The sequence below is a fragment of the Lemur catta genome, chromosome 6 (assembly GCF_020740605.2).
Source record: "Lemur catta isolate mLemCat1 chromosome 6, mLemCat1.pri, whole genome shotgun sequence".
In the NCBI taxonomy this organism is placed as follows: domain Eukaryota; kingdom Metazoa; phylum Chordata; class Mammalia; order Primates; family Lemuridae; genus Lemur; species Lemur catta.
The window spans coordinates 64,062,427-64,082,014 of record NC_059133.1 but is presented as its reverse complement, the minus strand read 5'-3'; the positions used below and the strand labels follow the sequence as shown (position 1 = coordinate 64,082,014).

The 19,588-nt window shown below is 34.0% G+C and overlaps 1 protein-coding gene across 1 annotated transcript in view; it reads right to left on the bottom strand.

The window, feature by feature from the left end:
- Positions 1 to 950: 950 nt before the first annotated feature.
- Positions 951 to 19,588, bottom strand: part of GXYLT1 (glucoside xylosyltransferase 1) — a 31,768-nt gene continuing 13,130 nt past the window's right edge. Inside the window, exons 4-7 of the mRNA XM_045554013.1 lie at positions 17,938 to 18,189; positions 11,017 to 11,140; positions 10,538 to 10,710; positions 951 to 1,851 (exon numbers count right to left, since the gene is read on the bottom strand). Of these exons, the coding sequence (XP_045409969.1) occupies positions 1,690 to 1,851; positions 10,538 to 10,710; positions 11,017 to 11,140; positions 17,938 to 18,189 (711 nt within the window). The 3' untranslated portion in view covers positions 951 to 1,689. The remainder of the gene's footprint in view (positions 1,852 to 10,537; positions 10,711 to 11,016; positions 11,141 to 17,937; positions 18,190 to 19,588) is intronic.

The window sequence follows — 19,588 nt, the reverse complement described above, 5'->3', positions numbered from 1 at the left end:
AGGCAATGGTCTTATTTGCGGACCACTAGAAATGATCTTATATATATCCTGCAAACTTCAAAATTTTAGGATTCTAATTTTCTACTGAGCAAGCTCAATTTCAACACAGTTCATGGGTTCCTATATTCACCATGGCATTGTGCAAAGGAAGCACAGCTCGTGCACTAACTGATCTGTTCTAAGAGTGCTGGGCTGGTTGTCAACTTCCAATCTACCTTTCTTAAACCTTCCTCTCTTGATTTGTCCCTGACTCTTTCTGTATATTCCATGTCTCCACAGAGGGCACTGTGTTTTCACAAAGACAACTGCCACAATTTTCACGAGTGGTATTTTTCCTTCATGATTTTCCCTTCTCTATTTGAGCATTAAAACATCAAAGAGAGAAAAGGCAAATAACCATATAGCAATCAGTAAAATGAGTTACGTGCCCCAGTACAGTACATGCTAAGAACTCAGAATCTATAGTTATATTAGATAGCAGGTCAAGAATGCCAAGCAGTAATATTTTTCTCATCTTCCAGATTTAGAAATATTAAGTGTCTTAAGTGATGTTCAAAAAAGAAAGATATGCAAATTAACCTAATCCAAACCACTTTTTCTATAGTCAGATATAACAATCTTCTTAATCCAAACCATCTACCAAAGTTGTCTAACTTAAAGTAAGGCTCTATTTGCTTCTTCAAAAATATCTTGCAAAGCCATTATGAGGTAGAAGTTTAAATGGACACGTTTTTCTACTCTGTTGTAACTAAAATTACTGATCACAGGCAGTATATAGCTTATGTATTTTGGTCCATCACATTTTCCACCACCATATTAGTACACTAGCAAGGTTTTCACTTTATCAGCATAATAGATTTTGCTTCCAGAATGCCCAGTAAAGCTGAAAATTTTCATTTAAAGTGATAAAAAATTACCCCAAATATCTATTTAACAATCTTAGATCTGAGTTTTGGCAAGACAGTTTAATGCATACAAAATGAAAACACTGCATTCTCTCTCTCTCATACACCCCCATAGACACACACACACACACACACCCACACACACATTGAAACCCCAAAGTTTCCACTATTTTTCCCCTTTCTTATATAGCTCAATTTTTAACATGCAGCTTACTTATAATCTAAAAATAATTTTAAACATGATTGTCACAAAAATATTTTCAAACAGAGATGAAATGTATAAAGGCACACATAGATTGTCAATGGTTACATCACATTTCTTTAGAAACAGAACCTTTTCTGCTCCTGTAAACATCTTTTTTCTCACACATTTAAAGTGAGGTTAGTGCTGACATAAAATTATTGCTATACTCACAGTCTGAGTGTTCCCACTGTGTATGAGGTACGTTTTCTCCATCCATACAGACCCCACTGCTCTTACTCACTTGAGAGTTAAGAGTCAACAGAAGTCTGCAGGCCAAAACCATTCAATATTTTAATCAATACTGGAATGATAGCAAGTAACATTATAAAACATCAGAGATCAAAAATGTTTCTTGCGGGAGCCCAAGATTTTAACTTATTCTTCATTACATGAATATACTGCTCATTTAACTTCTTTAGGAAAAAAATTATTCTGGAGATGAATAATTCCTTTCTGAATACTTCATCCAAGACAATTCCTTCACATTCGCCCTCTGATACTTTGTTGTTTTCATCCACTTGATTCAGCAGTCACCAAGAATCACCTTTCCTTTGGTGGTCTGTCATAACGATCTCCTATGCTTTTTGTTAGTTGTTTGATAAATATTTTGTAAATTTTTCCACAGTATGTATGCACTGTCTTTTGTAGTTCCAGTTCTAAAGATTTAAATAAGGAACGGATGTCCTCATCTTCAAAAGAACACTAGAGAAAGACAATAAAAAGGCAAAGATACATATAAAAATTTAATTATTTTTCCAAACAACTTCTATCAGTTTAATACTAACAACCTCCATTTAATATCTCACAGAAATTATATGCTCAACAAGTATTTTCTTTCTTTTTTGAGACAGGATCTTGCTTTGCTGCCTGGGCTACAGTGCAGTGGTGTCATCGTAGCTCATAGCAACCTCAAACTCTTGGGCTCCAGCAATCTCCTGCCTCAGCCTCCTGAGTAGCTGGGACTACAGGCACATGCCACCACACCCAGCTAATTTTTTTATTTTTTGTAGAGACAAGGTCTTCCTATGGTGCTCAGGCTGGTCTCAAACTCCTGACCTCAAGCAATCCTCCTGTCTTGGCCTCCCAAAGTGCTGGGATTACAGGCGGGAGCCACCGCACCCAGCCAATATTTTCAATAAATGAAACAGAACAATCATCTCACATTAGAGAAGGGAACAGTCATACTAAATCTCTTGTAGAATCACAGAAAGCTTTTCAGAGAAGAGGTAATGGGGGACAGGGCATTCCAAGCCTGTAAAACATGTGCACAACATGTGCAGGAGCAGGGAAGACCCAAAGACACTGGTAGAAGAAGATGACCAAAAACTCTGAAGGTATCTGGGAGAAACTAATCAAAGCCGAACTGGTTGAAAAAAAAAAAAAAGGCTTTACCATGTGCCCCAACCCCATCCCACCTTCCAAAAACCACTCTGGTAACAGTGTTGAGGCTGGACTGGAAAGAAATGAGACAGAGACATGGAGTGGGAGGAACGCAAGATGATAACAGTTCAGCATTTCCCAAAGAACCCTAATTGCACAAAAGGACTCCAAGGATAAATAAATTTGAGAACTGCTAAATATTATGTACTCTTCATAGGGATTCACACTGGCACATGAAAAAGTCTAAAAAGCAAAACAGAAAATATGTATGTTGAATGTTGTTTGGCCTGCTAGTTCCAAAATATATTTTTGACTAGAGTCCTTGTACTTTTTACAATAAAATATATTAATATCCCAAGGAATATATTTTGGAAAAGACTATAGTAGTAGTTAAGTGGAAATAATTTGTGATTGTAGTATTTTTAGCCAGGTAGATTTTGTGATTTTAGTATTTTCAACTAGGTATATTTTCAAGGAGAAAGATGGATGGGGATTGAAAATAGAATGCTTTACGTGAAAGTCTAAAGTCAATTAAAAATGCAAAATCACAAAGGAAATTCAGAACCTGAAATCTCCCAGGGCTGCAAATGACCTGGTTATCCCTGAGGGTCACTAGCACCCTAAGGGAGAGGAAATCAAAGCACCACCCAAACACAATTAATGAGTCAACCTACAGAGAACAGGATGAACCTGGATGCTCATTCATAACATGGATTTCATTACTGTAGAGATGCAAAGAGATCCTAAATCTTGGTATCTTTTGATAAAGAAAACTCTTGAGCATTAACTGCCTTAAACCATCTCTAGGAGTGATTTTTAAAAATCACACACAGTGAAGATAAATATCTAAAATTGTTTTGAAGGTAAAAAAAAGGGGAAAAGGGAAGTTTAGCTAGGAGCAATGTAATGAAAATATAATGAAAGTAAAAATAGCACACAGAGTGCTTCCTACATGCCAGGTGCCACTCTAAGTGCTGTATATGTATTAATGCATTTAAGCCTCACAATAACAACTTTATAATATAGGTAATAGTATACCCATTTTACAATGAAGCAACTAAGGCAGCAAGAGAGGATTTCCTCCTCGGTTATAAATCTAGTAAGTGGCTAAGCCAGGATTCTGCCCCAGCAGCTTAGCTGCAGAAGTGCAGGCACTTAACCACCACAAAGCACTGCTTATCCAGACATCAAGCAAATGAAACTGTTCTAAGTCTGTTTTAAAAATCCTGTTCAACGATGAAGTTCAATGAATAGTGGAAAACTGGAAAAAGTGCTGACTATATATAGATATGCCTAAGTTTGTCTGGGGTTAAAAGTGGCAGCCAGGTTGAAGAAGGTATATCTCTTCAAGTGATACTATCAAAAAACATACTTGAACAACTCGTTGAGAGATAGATGGTAACAGGAAGATCAAACTGTGATTTCTTTTTTTCTTTGTTTTACTCTATGATGACAATAAAATGGAAACATTACAAAGGCATTTAAGAATTAAAGGAAGACTGCTGATTCTCAGGACTATGCAGTTCTTGAGATCTAGTTTATTCATTTTCATGTGATTTAAATCCCAGCATCTGTGGTTAAAATTTTTTTTTTTTGTTCTTCACTGGGGGAAAAAAAGCCCTTTAAAGAATATTTTCCGAAATAAAAAGTGTCTCATGAGTTAGCTCTCTTTTAGCCCACCATATGACACAAACAATTTGACCTTTAAGGAAAAAGATGATAAATTACCAAAATTTCCATATATATAAAAATAAAACTGTATTCTGCCATTCACACAATCTGCAGTGCCCACAGAGCCGTGTAGTGTATAACCTACATTTTGGTGTCCCTTTCCCAGAGGCCACATGTGCCCTTACCTGACTCCAGATCTCTTTCCATACTGTATACTGTGCCTCACTCGTCCTTACCTTTCCTTCTCTGCCGGGTACTCATCATCCTTACAGCTCATTCAAACATCAGCTCCTCTAAGAAGCACCTCTTACAAGTTAATCATTCCCTCTTTTCAATGGCACAGTACCCAGCACACAAATTTTTAGGAAGGTTATGCTCTATATATAAGACTGCCAGTTGAAAGGCAGGAAATATACAGTGAGACTATGATGACTATAATTAGGCAATATAAGGCACTTTCAGAGAATAGAACATGTTTGAAAAGTATGGCAGAATGGCCGTTCAACCAACACATCCTGAATGTCAACTATATATAAGGTGGCAATGCAGGAAGGAAAAATTCAAGACTCCTTTGCAGAGATAATAATATTTTGCAAATATAAACAGGGTATAAAGTATATCAAAGTTAACACAGAAACACCAAGAAATATAACTCAGAATGAAATACATGAAGCTGAAAATCCCTTATAGAGCCATAAAATGTTTTGTTCTCATTTTGGATTTGCAATGTTTAAACTTAATATTTGTATTCATTCGATAACTAATATTTAACAAATATGCATGGACTATAAAAATAGATTTGCTGGTAGACATAGCCATGCATTTACATTTTAAAGATGGTTCACCTACTTTATAATTCATATTGTTCACTGTATTCCATGGCTATGACGAAGCTCCTGTCTGAAAGTTGCATAAATACCCTTGTCTGAATACAATTCTTTAAAAAAATTATACTTCTCATTGAATTATACATAAGGGAAGATAAAAACACTAACCAAGAATACCATAAAAGACTGATTAACTTTATTAAGTTGAAAAATGGAAATATATAAGCTGTAGTTAACACAGACCCAAAAACAAACACAAAAAATCATTAATTCAGTATCTGAAATCCTTTTAAAATTTATTTTCAAAAAATCAAGTGTAATTAATCAACTTAAAACTATTACTCAGATTTTTAAAGGTATCTATTTATAAGCCAAAAACAAAACCAAATAAAATTAAGGAGATTTAATTCTCTAATAACAGATTTTTTTTAAATGCTCAAAGGAGACAAAGGAATCACATTTTTATAGGAATGCATTTCATTTCTATCCTGCAAAGTCTCAGAACCCCAAAAGTACTTTTCTTCATTTTTATCACCTTCTGACAACTCATAATAAAACATTATTAAAATATAATATTAATTTCTGAAGGCACACAAGGCCTGCTACATTAAAATGAACATCAACCTAAATTTTATAATTCTTCAGTGAGTACAGTCATATCATGATAAACTATTTAGAAACCTCATCTGTCAAGTTCATAGGACAAGAAAACTTAGCAGATAACATACAAAATCATAGCCTACAATGCCATTAGCACTTCACCACCAAGTTTGAGAAACACTGATGTCCAGGAGAAAACTTCAATTCCTTATCATGGTACATCATCACCTTAGTAAGCCACACCATCTCCAAATCCATCTTCATCCCAGTCCCTGCCGACCTTCACCCATCCTTCCAGTCAAAATGAACAGCCCAATGCCTGACCTCCCCATGGATCTTTTCACAGCCTCTGAACCATTTTCTCCAGCACTTCTTGGCCCTGACTGCCCCATGCGTCTAGCAAACTCTTACTCATTCTTTAGGGCCCACTTTAAATACCTCCTCTTCAATGAGGCCTTCCAAAGCAAAACCGATACACTCTTTCACAGTTCTAGTACAGTCTCTGTCACCATGGATCATAGTTAAGTGTTTTTACTCTCATTGCAATCAGTGAGGCTATACTGAGCCAGAGGTTTTCAGTTCACTAGCAAATAATGAGGCTCTAGCAAACAGGGGTCATCAGCTCTTCTCCTGACCCCCACACTTAAATCAAACTAGCACTCCCGTTATTTGTTTTCATCCACTAAGCTTAAGCATAGTGTAGCAGAACAGACAGCACATCTACATGAGAGCTGAGTGGTCACATGTACTTCCTCCTTGGCAGCAGTGAATTAGCTGACAAGGATAGTGATACAGCTCAATGAGTAACAGCATAAATTCAAACCTACCTTGGATTTGCCCCAAGTCTTGGTCCCTAACATATTCACAGAGATCTGGTTCATAGACCCATCTAGAGGTATATGAAGTATAATCAACTCCAGCAATCTACCTTAATTACATAAAAGGGGACCATAAGAACAAGAAGAAAAGAGAGAACAGATATTTGGAACAGGGGAGGGGATGGGCAGTATAATTTTTTTCCAAACTCATAAAGCAAATGCTTAAAAGAGAAAACCCCATTTATAAAAGCAATAAAAAAGATACAATACTTAAGTATAAACTTAAGGTAAGTTCAAAATCTATAAGAAGAAAACTATAAAATATTTCTATAAGACAAATGGAAAGATTTGTCTTTAAATTTGTGCTGAGACATCCTAACCAAAATGACATTAAAATGTCAGCAGTCTCCAAGTTAATATACAAAGCTAATACACTCCCAATAAAATACCAACAAGCTTTTTTATTGAAGTTAAACAAGTTGATACTTTTGGGAAAATATATAAAAGCTAGGAAAACACTGAACAAGACAAGCTATGAGGTGGGAACAGCCCTACCAAATATTAAAACATAGCAAGAGGCCTTAATAATGAAAATAGTGTGGTATTAGCAAACAAATAGATAGACCAATGGAACAAAACAGAAAATCCAGAAATTACAAATGGAATTTTGGTATATGATAAAGTCCATATCTGAAGTCTTTGGGTTAAAGACAGACTATAAATAAATGGTGTTGAGACAACAGGATAACCATTTAGAAAAGAATCAAATAATATCCATTCCTTATCTAATACAAAAGAGTAAATTCCAAATAAAGCAAAGGTCTGAATGTAATAAGTAAAACAGCATGTGGGCGAATTCCCCTATACCCAGTTCTATAACCTGAGCATAGATAGGAAAAGGCTTCCTAATTATGACTTAAAAAAAAAAGCGTTGATAAACTTGATTACAAAAATTTTTAAAACAAACTCTGAATAGCATAAACTGCCATAAAAAAGTCAAATAGAAAGAAAATATTCACAATATATGTCACAGATAAAAGACTAATATCCTTAATATACAAACAATTTTTAACAATTAAGAGGAAGGGAGAGGGAAGGAAGACCAAAACTTCCTCATGGTAATGTCTATACAACTCTGCAAACATGCTAAAAACTACTGAATTATATACTTTAAATGGATGAACTTCAAGGCATATATATTATGTCTCAATAAAGTTATTTTTAAAAAACCTATAGAATAGGTGAAAGACTCAAAAGAAAATTCACCCTCCAAAAAAATATAAAAATGGTTCTTAAGTATATAAAAAGATGTTCAACTTCACTCATAATAAGAGAAATGCAAATTAAAACTCCACTAATATTCCATTTCTCACCCATTAGAATGACAAAATTTTAAAAGCCTGATAATACACTGTGTTGATGAGGATGTAGGGAACAAGCTATCTCATAAACTGTTGGCAGGAAGGCAAACAATCCCTATGGAGGGGAAACAGACAATTACTTCAATCCAATAATCCCAATTCCAAGAATTTACTGTGAAGATTCACTTTCCAAAACTACAAATATACATACGGCAAGGCTATGCACTATTGCATTAATTATAATTCAAACCATTGGAAACTACCAAAATGTTCAAACATAGATATTAGCTGAATAAACTCTGGTACATACATAAAATGGAGCACCATATAGCTTTAAAAAAAAAAAAAAGAGAACGATATCTACAAATGCATGGATTTCCAGAATATTTTAAGTGAAAAAAGCAAACAAAAAATGCATATATAAAGTGTGCTACTTTTTCTGTAAGAAAAGGAAAATTATAAAACATACATACATTTGCTCATCTTACAAAAAGAAAGGAAGGAAGAACAAACCAGAAACCAATGAAATTAGTAATGTATGGGGGTGGGGGATTGGGGTGAAAGGAAAAAGGGAAGAAGTGATAACCTCTGAGTAAATCCTTAAATAGTTTTGACTTTTTGAAGTATATTAATATTCCACACATTAAACAAATAAATTATATCAACAAGGAGAGAAAAAAAAAAAAGAAAAAAAGAAAACCTAAAACTGAAAGCATACTGAAATAAATGTACCCAAATGTATTTCAAATAAATAAAATAACCACACTGAGAGCGAGGGAAAAAAGAACTAATCCAAGTAACTTCTGAACATAGTATGGAGTACACATCCTCATCTGGGACCAAGGGGGAGGAGGAGGAAGGACTGGGAACAAATCTTGAACCCTTTTCAGTAGGTTTTGGGTGGGAGGGGAGTGGAGGTAATGTTATGAATGGAGCATTTCTGAAATTGTTTTAAATGTATTGTAGGATTAAGCAAATAAGGAAATGTATTGACATTAGGAGTTATAATTCTAACTGCAGAAGAAAGAAGATAACATGTGGAGTAGGAGAAGGCAAGGAAGAGCCTTGGAGGAACAGGCTGAAATTGGAGGTGTCAAGTATAAACACATGATTTCGTGTGTTTGCACATGCACTTATACTTCCTAGCTGCGTCACTGAAAAGGTTTAGAAGCAGAGACCCCTGTAAGCAAAAAAACATGCCTAACATCCAGAGCCTACTAAAAGGAACCAGAGCTCCTTTGACAGATGACTAATTTCAGGGCTAGGGCAGGGAAAGTGTAAGATAATCTTCCAATATTTTGTTAGGCCAGAAAATAAGGAAGTACTCAAAATAATGACAAGGACAGTCAAAAGGGCACAAGAAGTTGTCAAAGGGGCTCCCAGTGGCCAAATCTAGAATAACCTTCAGCATCAACATAATTGAAAGTGAATAATAGGCCTGGTACAGTGAGTGTCAAGCCTGTAATCCTAGCACTATGGGAGGCTGAGGTGGGGAGGATTGCTTGAGGCCTGGAGTTTGAGACCAGCCTGAGCAACAGCAACACCCCATGTCTCTACCAAAAAAAAAAATTTTTAAATTAGCCAGGCGTGGTGGCATACGCCTGTAGTCCCAGCTACTCCAGAAGCTAAGGCAGGAGGATTGCTTGAGCCCAGGGGTTTGAGGTTGCAGTGAGCCATGACGATGGCACTGCACTCTAGCCTGTGTGACAGAGTGAGACTCAGTCTGGGAGTTGAGAGGGGACGAAGGGAATAACGTATTATAAGTTATTGGGGGAAAAAGTTCAACAGTTCATACTGATTATATACAGCTCAATAAATGGGCAAAAGAGAGGGCTCTTCCTTACAGCAAAAGCAATGCTGAGTGCTAAATAATGTGTGTGGAAACAATGCTAGAGTTGGGCAATCATCAATTTGCAAATACCATAATAAAGACTGGTTTGAGCAAGAACCAACAATGGATGCTAAATCTAGTGAGGAAATTTTGTTGAGAAGCAGAGTATTTCCATGATTTTAAAGATTCTTCTTATAGACTGCTTAAAGAGGAAAAATTACTACACTGAAGAAAAGCTGGACATTTTGACTAAGTGATTAAAATCAACATCAGCCATGAGGGCAGAGAGACAGTGGTGACTGCGACGGCCCAAGAAGGACATACCACCACTTATACAGCATTCTGACCAAGTGTGTGTACCCTAAACCTAATCATAAGGAAATATCAGACAAGCCAACATGAAGAATATTCTAATAAAAGAAGGCATATGGGGGTCTACTGTCCAAAAATGCCAATGTCATAAAAGAGAAAGTCAGACTGAGATATTATTGTACATCAAGGGAGAATAAAGACACATGGAAGATATATTGAAGTATAGTATCAGCATTAAATTTTCTGAGCTTGATATTTGTACTGTGGTTAATAAGAGAATCCCCTTACTCTTAGTAAAAAGCACCAAAGTTTTGAGAGGTACAAGAGCTTGATATATGCAACTTGTACTTACACGGTTCAGAAAAAAACAATGTAGATAGAGAGAACCAATGACAAAGCAAACAGTGTAAAATGTTAATAACTGACGTATTAACATCAGTTAATGTATTAAATAACTGGACCTATTGTACCAGATGTATTGTACTGAGTAAAGGATGTATGGAAATTCTTTGTACTATTCTTGCAAACTCAAGATAAGCTTGAAAGTATTTTCAAATAAAAAGTTAAAAAAAAAAAAGCAAATCTTACATTTCTCAGTGCTTCATAAACAGCTCTAAATGCTGGTTGCTTATCATCATGATAAACACCTCTGTTCCCATGAAGAATAAAGATTCCTTCTTCTTCTGCTTCTTGGCAATTGCTTCCATATATACAATGATCTGGTCGATAATTCCATTGACACGGAAAAACAAAAAGGCTTTCTACATGAAGAAAGACCAAACGATAAAGCAAATACACCTAATTCTGTAAATTTAACATTTTTGCAAAAATTTTAGTTTGAAAATACAGCTCTTCAGGATAAGATTTAAAACAGTAAAAAATATGTTTGGCATTTATATCTCTCCCAATGAAATCAATATTCAAGAAAAGTTTTACTCTGTCTTAAACATAGTGATAACTATAATATAAACCAAAATCAAATAAATTCATTTCTTACTTTTAAACTAAATATTATCTGTGATTACTTTTACCATCATAATGCAAATAAAAGGAATTTACATAATTACCTGGATTATGAAAAAATATGATATTCAATAGATCTTGATCACCCCATGTGATGTTTAGTTTGTATTTTTTAAGCAATGGCATAAGTATATCTCCCCATCGTAGTCGTACAGTTGTCATATCATTCTGTTGATAAAAACATTAAAAAGATCCTCAGACTTCCAGGTTTAAAATGGCAGCATGATAGTTCCTCATTCTTCCCTCAGCAACCATTACAGAGCCACGATGAGAAATACAAACTCTTTCTGTTACAAAAACAAGTGACAATTATAACCCTAAATTAAATGCGAGGAGGGCTGTCCAGTAGAAGAGAGGAAGATAACAAAGAAGGGATCTGAAGCTACATGTAGCAGTGATAAAACTAATAAAAGTTCAAGAAAGAAAGTGAAAGTGGCAACACATTAATTATAACCATGTCTTCATCTTAGAATGCAGATAGTTTTAGTATTTATGTTATCTATGTCTGTGTCTATGTCAGAGTTGTTGAGGATTAAAACTGTTAACGTATAAATAAAAAGTGCTTGGAATAGTACCTGGCACATGATAAATAGTCATTGTTAGCTATTATTATTTCACCATGCTCACCATTATTCTCAGACTGATTTGCTTATCTTTTATAATTGGCAATTCAAAGAGATCAGTTGAAATTGATAAGCAAAAAAATACACACACAACCACAGTTAAACACTAAAAACCAATATGCTTGACAAAAACCAGTTTGTAAAGGGAAACGGGAAGATGAACAAAGTAGTAGAAATTCATCAATTTTGTGTCTATTTGTATTATAGTACACAGTTCTCATGGAGAATTGGCATTTTTATGATGGATTTTTCTATTCAAATACCTGGTATATCATTCTATATAAGTATTCATTTGTTTATTAGCATTTTAAAGATTTCCTCACATATATTTCACCCAATTTTGCTCCTAGGTATACTACCTCTTTTGTTACTATTTTATTGGGGGGAAGGTGTCTTCCATTTTATATTCTAAAAGGTTACTTAACTATTTGTACTTTGGAAAACTCAAGCAAAGAACTCTGTAAAGAGGCACCATGAATGACACACAAAGTCAAAGATCTGTTAGGGAGAATAACTAGGTCCAGTCCAGCAGGATGTACGCAGTCTCACAAACTTCCACAATCCCAGAGGGTATCAAGTTAGGGCTGGACATCATAGGCAGTACTGAAGACTGTGCTCCAGGAAAGGGATCCTAGTCTCCTCCCAACGCCTTTTATCCTACAGAAGAGCTGAGGGGATTCACTTAACCCATTCTAAAGACTGTAAGCTTTGCTATCAGAGTTACAACTCTGCTAGGAAAAGTAGTATCCTATTCTTGGGTATCAATTAACTGGGAAGTTTGCATATCAACACTGTTTTCAGCAGGGGCCATACTATGCTACTTAAGAGAAAACCCCCCAGGGTGAGCCAGCACAAAGCTTTGTCTCTCTTGTGATTTCTGCACTTTAATTTTCAACCCAGCCAAATTAACCATACATTCTTAATATTTATAGTAGTTTTAATAGGTTCTTTTGGGTTTTCAGGTATATAGACATGTCAACTGCAAATGATAATTTTATGTCTTACCTAATTTTTATACCTGTTGTTTCTTTCATGTCTAATACGGGCTTGTTTTTCCTCCATGCTGAAAACCACTAATAAAATATTACTTAATAGTAATGTATATAGTATATAGTAATAGGTGTAATAGATATCCTCATCTTCGTTTTAACTAGAAAGCTTCCACTGTCTCCCCATTAAGCACAATGCTGCCTTTTGAACTGAGAAAAACATGTTATATTAATAATCCATCAATTTACATTTCGTGTTTTTTAAAAATAAATAATAGATATTGAATTTCATCAGTTACCTTTTCAGCCTATATGGAGATGCTCTTGCTTGTTAAAAACACAAAGTTAAACATCTAAGGAAACAACTGAGTTGAAAGAAAGCTATGAATCATGAGAATCTGGGGTGAGAAAGGGTGGAGTTGAATGTAAAGCCTTTTAAACCTATTTAACCCTTTTAAACCAGTATTCCTCATAGTGCAGTTCACACAGTGCACCAATCTGTGAATTTTTTCTGTCCCAAATAAGATTAAGTACAGAAATTAAGAGTAAGATTTAGAAACTTTCATAGCGAGTTAACGTAATAATTTTATGTCTACTTAATGGAAGATTCTTCTAGTAATCTATATATTTTATAAAAGTACTGGCTCATAACATACTAGAAATTTTTTTTTAAATTTATCATTTTTCATCAATAGTCAGAGAAGCATTGTTATAAGCTATTCTATGATCTATAATATACTCAATGAGGATATAAACAATCTATCCTTTAAAAAAGAGCCAGAATTCATCTTAAAAATCCACATATTTAAACTAAATTGATCTGTTACAATTGTATTATCCATGCGTAAAATTTTCTTAGAATGCCGCAAACATAGTAACTATAAAATAACCAGAAATTTGTTTTTAACTCTGGAAAATGACTAAAACAGGTTTTACTTAAGAAAATAAGACAACACTTTATTGAAAAGATAACTCTTTGAAATAAGTCATTGAGTATGTTAACTAAATATTCTTAGACTCTGAAAAGGAAAATACGCATTGCGCAAGGACAAAGACCAGCAACACATTCAACAGACAGAACTGGTGGAACCCTTGTACAGTACCATGTTCAAGTCTTCATTTGATTCTACCTATTCAAATACATATAAAGATACAGATATATATTTAAATTTTAAAAACCATTACAAATCAAATATATAATTGATTATATATTACAAGAAATATATCTATGCAAAGAAAATCAATGAAAGATAAAATTACAGAGTCCAGGGTAGGCTTAGGAAAAAAATCAAAAGGGGAAAAAAAAAACCTTCATAACTTAAAGGGAAAAGTCCTATTGGAAAACTATGGGACAAGAAGCAATAACACTAGTAATTATCTGTGGATGATATAACCTAGAATATCCAAGACAACAAATAAAAAACTATGAGAAATGAGTTTCATGAAGAGGCGTTATCTATAAAAGGAGTTCAGGTCAATAAGAAATAGAAAACAGCCAAGAAATGGGCAAAGGATATGGACAAACAGGCATTCACAAAAGAAATAAAAATGGCTAAAAATTATATGAAAACATTTTTTTTTTCAAAAGCTGGTCAAGTGAAAACATTTTTAACCACATTGGTAGTATAGTCAGGAGGATACAAATTAAAATATATGATATATTTTTTCAGCCAAACAACTACATATCCATACTAGGTACACACAAACAATAAAACCAAATCATCCATTTTCCACATCATGCACACATTAAAAATGTGATTATGTGTACTGACATAGAAATCAGTCGATTATATATTTACTAAATGAAAACGGCAAGTTGAAAATGTACAAAAGGATCCTATATGTAAGTGCTAATGCACATCTATACTTGTTTCAAAATACACATTTAAAAAGGTCCAAAGAATACATAGCAAAGTTTATAGTGTCACTTTGAACAAGGGCATGAAACTGTGGAGAGATGTGCAAAGAGGGTCTTCTCTTTTTACTCTACATAAGCATAATTTGATTTTGTAATTTTTAAGACAGAAAAATATAGTTCTAATTTACTAATTTTAGCAAATCTACTACCAAAATACATTATGTGTTATATGAAGATCTATTGGTTTCATTTTTAGAATTATGTATGCTTTTGAAAATGGATTGACTCATTATCATTATCAGCCTATCCTATACATAAATATAAAACTGACAGGTGACTATTCACATTACGCTCCAACAATGCTAGAAACTGAGAACTCATCAATTCCCAAAGACTAGTTACTTCATGTTGAAAAGCTCCACCCCTTTGGGCAAGATGTTCATTGATATTATTCTGCTTTCATAAGCTATATCCATTCACACAATAAAAGTCCTCCATCACATTTATACTGTTACAAACATGTAAAAACAATATGTCTACCTCATATAAAATGTTCTCTTTTCCAGTAGTTTCAATAATTCATTAATAGCCTAGTTCCTAAAACCTTCATCTGACAGTCTTTTGCCAGTCATTATGTATTGGGCTGCTGCTTTACGTCAGACACCATGCTAAATATTCTGAATATGAAGCTGTACCATACAAAAGACACATCCTGCTCTCAGTAGGTGGAGAAACAGACAAAAAATACTTTATAAAGCAATATATGGAAGGACATGAACAGGATACAGTTCCAAGGAAACGATTCTAAGATGTCTAATTTATATTCTTTGGTTTTTCTCAAATAAATAGAAAAAGGTTGAGAAATATCTTAGTAAATTTTTTAAAAAGAGAAAAGAAATACCCTAATAAGGATTCAAAGCTACAAACTCGATCGTAACACAAAATACAAATTAACAGCTTAATCAATGTTATTCATTGTCTATCAAGCACTGTGAGACAGAACAAAAAAGTAGACTTTTTACTATTCTAACTTTTTAATATATGTAACTAAAATACATCAGGTTGTAACTGAACAATCAGGAATGGTAGGGACTGGGTGACAGCAAAGAAATTAAGAACTTAAAATATGACCTTTATCCTAAATGGGTAGTCTTGTGGCTTTTCATGTGATAAGAACCATGGCGCAACACTCATGGATCTATATGAAACAGTTTGGAAAGTGATACACAAGTAATTCAGTTACATTGCTAAACATGTAAAATTTAAGACCTGTGTCAGAAATTGTAGAATTAGTAGGAAAAACAAATATAATGTTTACTACAGATATAGACAGGAAAACAATCAAGAATAATAAAGATATATGAAAAAAGGAATTAAAAATCAATAAATTTTATAGAACAATCTCAATAGTCATAAATATAATAACAATATTTGAAAACAAAGCATATCTGAGTGTGTTCCCACAGAGGAAGAATGGGGTTATTTGTAACATAGGGAGGAATAGGAGGTATGAAGTAAATTATATCTACTGAATTAATATACAACCAATCCTCTCATGTTTTCTTCATAAAGTCATTAATTTGCAGAAGGAAAAAAAGTTTGAAAGTTTAGAAATTATTTCAACCCCCATTATTTACATCTCTAGCTGGCTTAGAATATGCCTCGGACAAAAAGAAAAGGAGCAGAGGAGAAACTATTAAGTATTTAAGAATGGCATTTAAATAAGTAACAGGTAAGTAAAAAATAATAATGTATTTGAACCATAAGGCTGTATTTTAAATTTTTTAAAAATCAAATGGTGTTATGTTAAATTATCTCTATGGTTCTTTGCAACACTAAATTTCTCATAATTCTATGAATTTCAAATACAGTTATTGAGAAGTCACATTATTTCTTAGCAGATAATCTTACAGCACCATCTTCTGGTATAACATCACTGTGCATAGTCTAACAATCAGAAAATACCAATCATGTTATTATACTAGTTTTATTTAATAAAACTTAATGGTACATAAAATTTAAAAATTCAAGATATAATAACAAACTGGGTAACTAAAGAAAGATGTTCTCTGTTAAGCAAGAGCAGAGGTTACCTAGCACTAGTCTCATGACAGACAAAACTGAATTGAAATCCAGATTTTGGAAAGGTTCAGAAAATGGAAGCCTAAAAAAGCTAGGTTTACCAGATCAACAGAATATATGAGTGATGGGTACTAGCAGTCAGATTATTTCTAAGACTGAAAATGTTGGCAGATGGCAGAGATGGCTACAAGCCATACTGCTGCCTATACCAAAGATCAGAGAAAACAACTCTAAATGAGGTGAAGATTTAAATCAGACATACAGAAGAGAAAAATAAATTCTGTTCCACCAGAAGCCATAAGAAAAATAAATGACTGATATATACACATAAAAACATATATATATAGTCATATCATAAAAGACATAATATTCCTTAATGTTTAATTTAGTCCTAACTAGATATAAAGGAATAAAGAGTAAGTCTATACCCCCTGGAGAGAAAGCCAACAGTAGGTGTTTGCTCAGAAGTCACTGTTTTTAGCTAACATTTATCTGCTTATTATGTGCCATGCTCCGTACTATGCATTTTAAATGGAACTCCTTTAAGTCAACTTAGATAAATAATCCATTTACTATCTCTACTTTTCATTTGAGAGAACTGACATTTAAAAGTGGTTAGTGGTTAAGTAGCGCACAGGTGGCAAAGCTACACATAAAGCCAGCTTGATTCCAGAGCCTGAAGACTAGAGTGACTTGCAATTTACCACATACTACTAATCTACATTAAACAGTGAACAATAAAACATACTGATGCATTCAGAATGCACCATCAGAGATTTTAAACAGTTTGACTCTTCTGCTGACCCCACAATTTGAGAGATTAGAAACATGCAGGTTTTTTTTGTAAAGTTAACTTCCAGTGACGCCACAATAGCCAACATTTATTATGTGTTAGCCACTGTTCTAACTCATTTAATCCTCACAAAAGCCCTGAGACATTGGTACTGCTATCATTCCCATTTTCCAGATGAGAAAACCGAAGACCAGAGATGTTGAAAACTTGTTCAAGGTCACTAAGTTACTAAGTGAGGTGCCAGGGTTTGAACCAGACCAACAGGCTGCAGAGTCTATGCTCTTAACCACAACTCTGTGTTATATCATACTATAGCCTCAAGTATTCTAGGACGGTACGACGACAAAATAATGACTACTTCCTGGAATGACAACCAAGGGAGATGACGTTTGCTACTTAGTGTATTAGTTTACTGCATTGTAATGCCATCTGGTTTGACCTACTGTAATGCTCTATTAAACAGAACACTATGAACACATTTTTCTTCAATTATTTGAGATAAACAGAAAAATTCTGAATAGTTCAATCTAGTTTTTAATAAAAGAAAACTAAACTGGAAATCAAACCATTTACAGGGAAAAAAGAGAAATATTAACCAACTATCTGTATCAGTGACTTACCTTGAAATACTTCCTTCTCATTCGAGTCATGTTCATCAACATAACTCCAGAGTTTACTCCAGTTTTTCCATAGTATGGATGTCTGGCAAAGCGATTATACCATCCTATTCGAGGCTCCTCATGTTCTGGTGCCATTGCAGCAATTTGTGTCGAATTAAATTTCTTTAGTAAAGCCCAAATATCATCAACGGGTCGTAAAAAAAGGATATCAGTGTCGACATACAGTAGTGAGTCAACTTCTTTCAGGATTAACTATGAGAAGAGATATTTGAATCATTAATTATAATTCTATTTAGTTAAGAAAAACATAAAAGAGCCTTTAATTATAAAAGATATACCCAAGAGATAAGCTAATTTAAACTATTTTTTAAAGTAATTTTTCCTAAATCTGTCATTTTTGACAACTGCACATATAAAGATACTATGCTAATCTTTATTTATATTAACTTTCAGAGAAGAAAAGCTATAAAAACAAACCAAAACAAAAAATACAATGCTAACAATTGAGAGAATAAAAGCAGTATCTTCAAAGATCAGGGAGGAAATGTTTTTCATAACAGAAAATAACAGTAATTTAGGTGATTTGTATATCAAAGCCTAATTTCCTGAGATAAATACAGAAATAAATCAATACGAATGAAGATCTTCTGAACTTGTTCCCTCCACCTCCAAAACCAACACTGTTACATAATTTGAGAATTAACCAATTCCAACAAACTGGAACCCAGGCTATCAGTATTCTTATTTCTATGCTTACTATCTCCCAACAAATCAAAGAAAATGTGCACTTAGCAACAGGTAAAGACTTGTCTTAGAAAAAAGATTAACTATGTTGCACTTGCTGAAAATGTAAATCTCCAATATGTGCCTTCCCAGAGATTTTCAAGTGTAATTTTTTTGTATTTCTGCCTTACCCATGAAATTTAGAATCTGACTTCTGCAAATTTCAATATACTCCCTATCCTAGTCTATTACCAAGATTCAATGAATAAGTTAACCTAAACCTTTTTAGTCAAGAAAATATAAGAAAACAAGAGCTTGAGTCTCATTCTGCTACTTTTCAAAAGCTACAACCTCTTCCTGCAACTGAAGTTAAGCTACCACCTTCCTTCCTTAGTTCACTATCAGCCGATTAATTATCAGCCTGGGGAAAAGATCTGACAGTAGACTGCAGAGCTTAAGTACAAAAGGTTCACTTGCCCAAAGACCTCAGTTAAAAAGGGGTGCGTGTGTATGTGCCTATGTGTCTGTCTCTTGCTTTTTTGGGGGGAGGGGAGTAAGGAGAATTGTTTTTAATGACATTCTGCACATCTGTACCATGACACATCATCTGTTTACAGATTGCTGTACTCTTAGCAGACTAGGATGATGCTGCATTAAGCTCCCAGTTTCAATGTTGGGAGCCACTGCCAACTAGAGATCAAACATAAGGTTAAATAATTATCACATAGGTATTTTTCTATGGTTCCTTTTAGGGGAAGAAGGCACTGGCACAGTTTATATTATTATAGTTCTTTTCATCTATTTTAAAGGAAGAGAAACTCAGCAAAAAATTTTATCCCTAGGAAAAAAGCATAAATTTACCTAAATCTGGATAAAAAGATGCAGAAGTAACAAACAGTAAAGGAGGAAGACAATTTGACAGATTTCA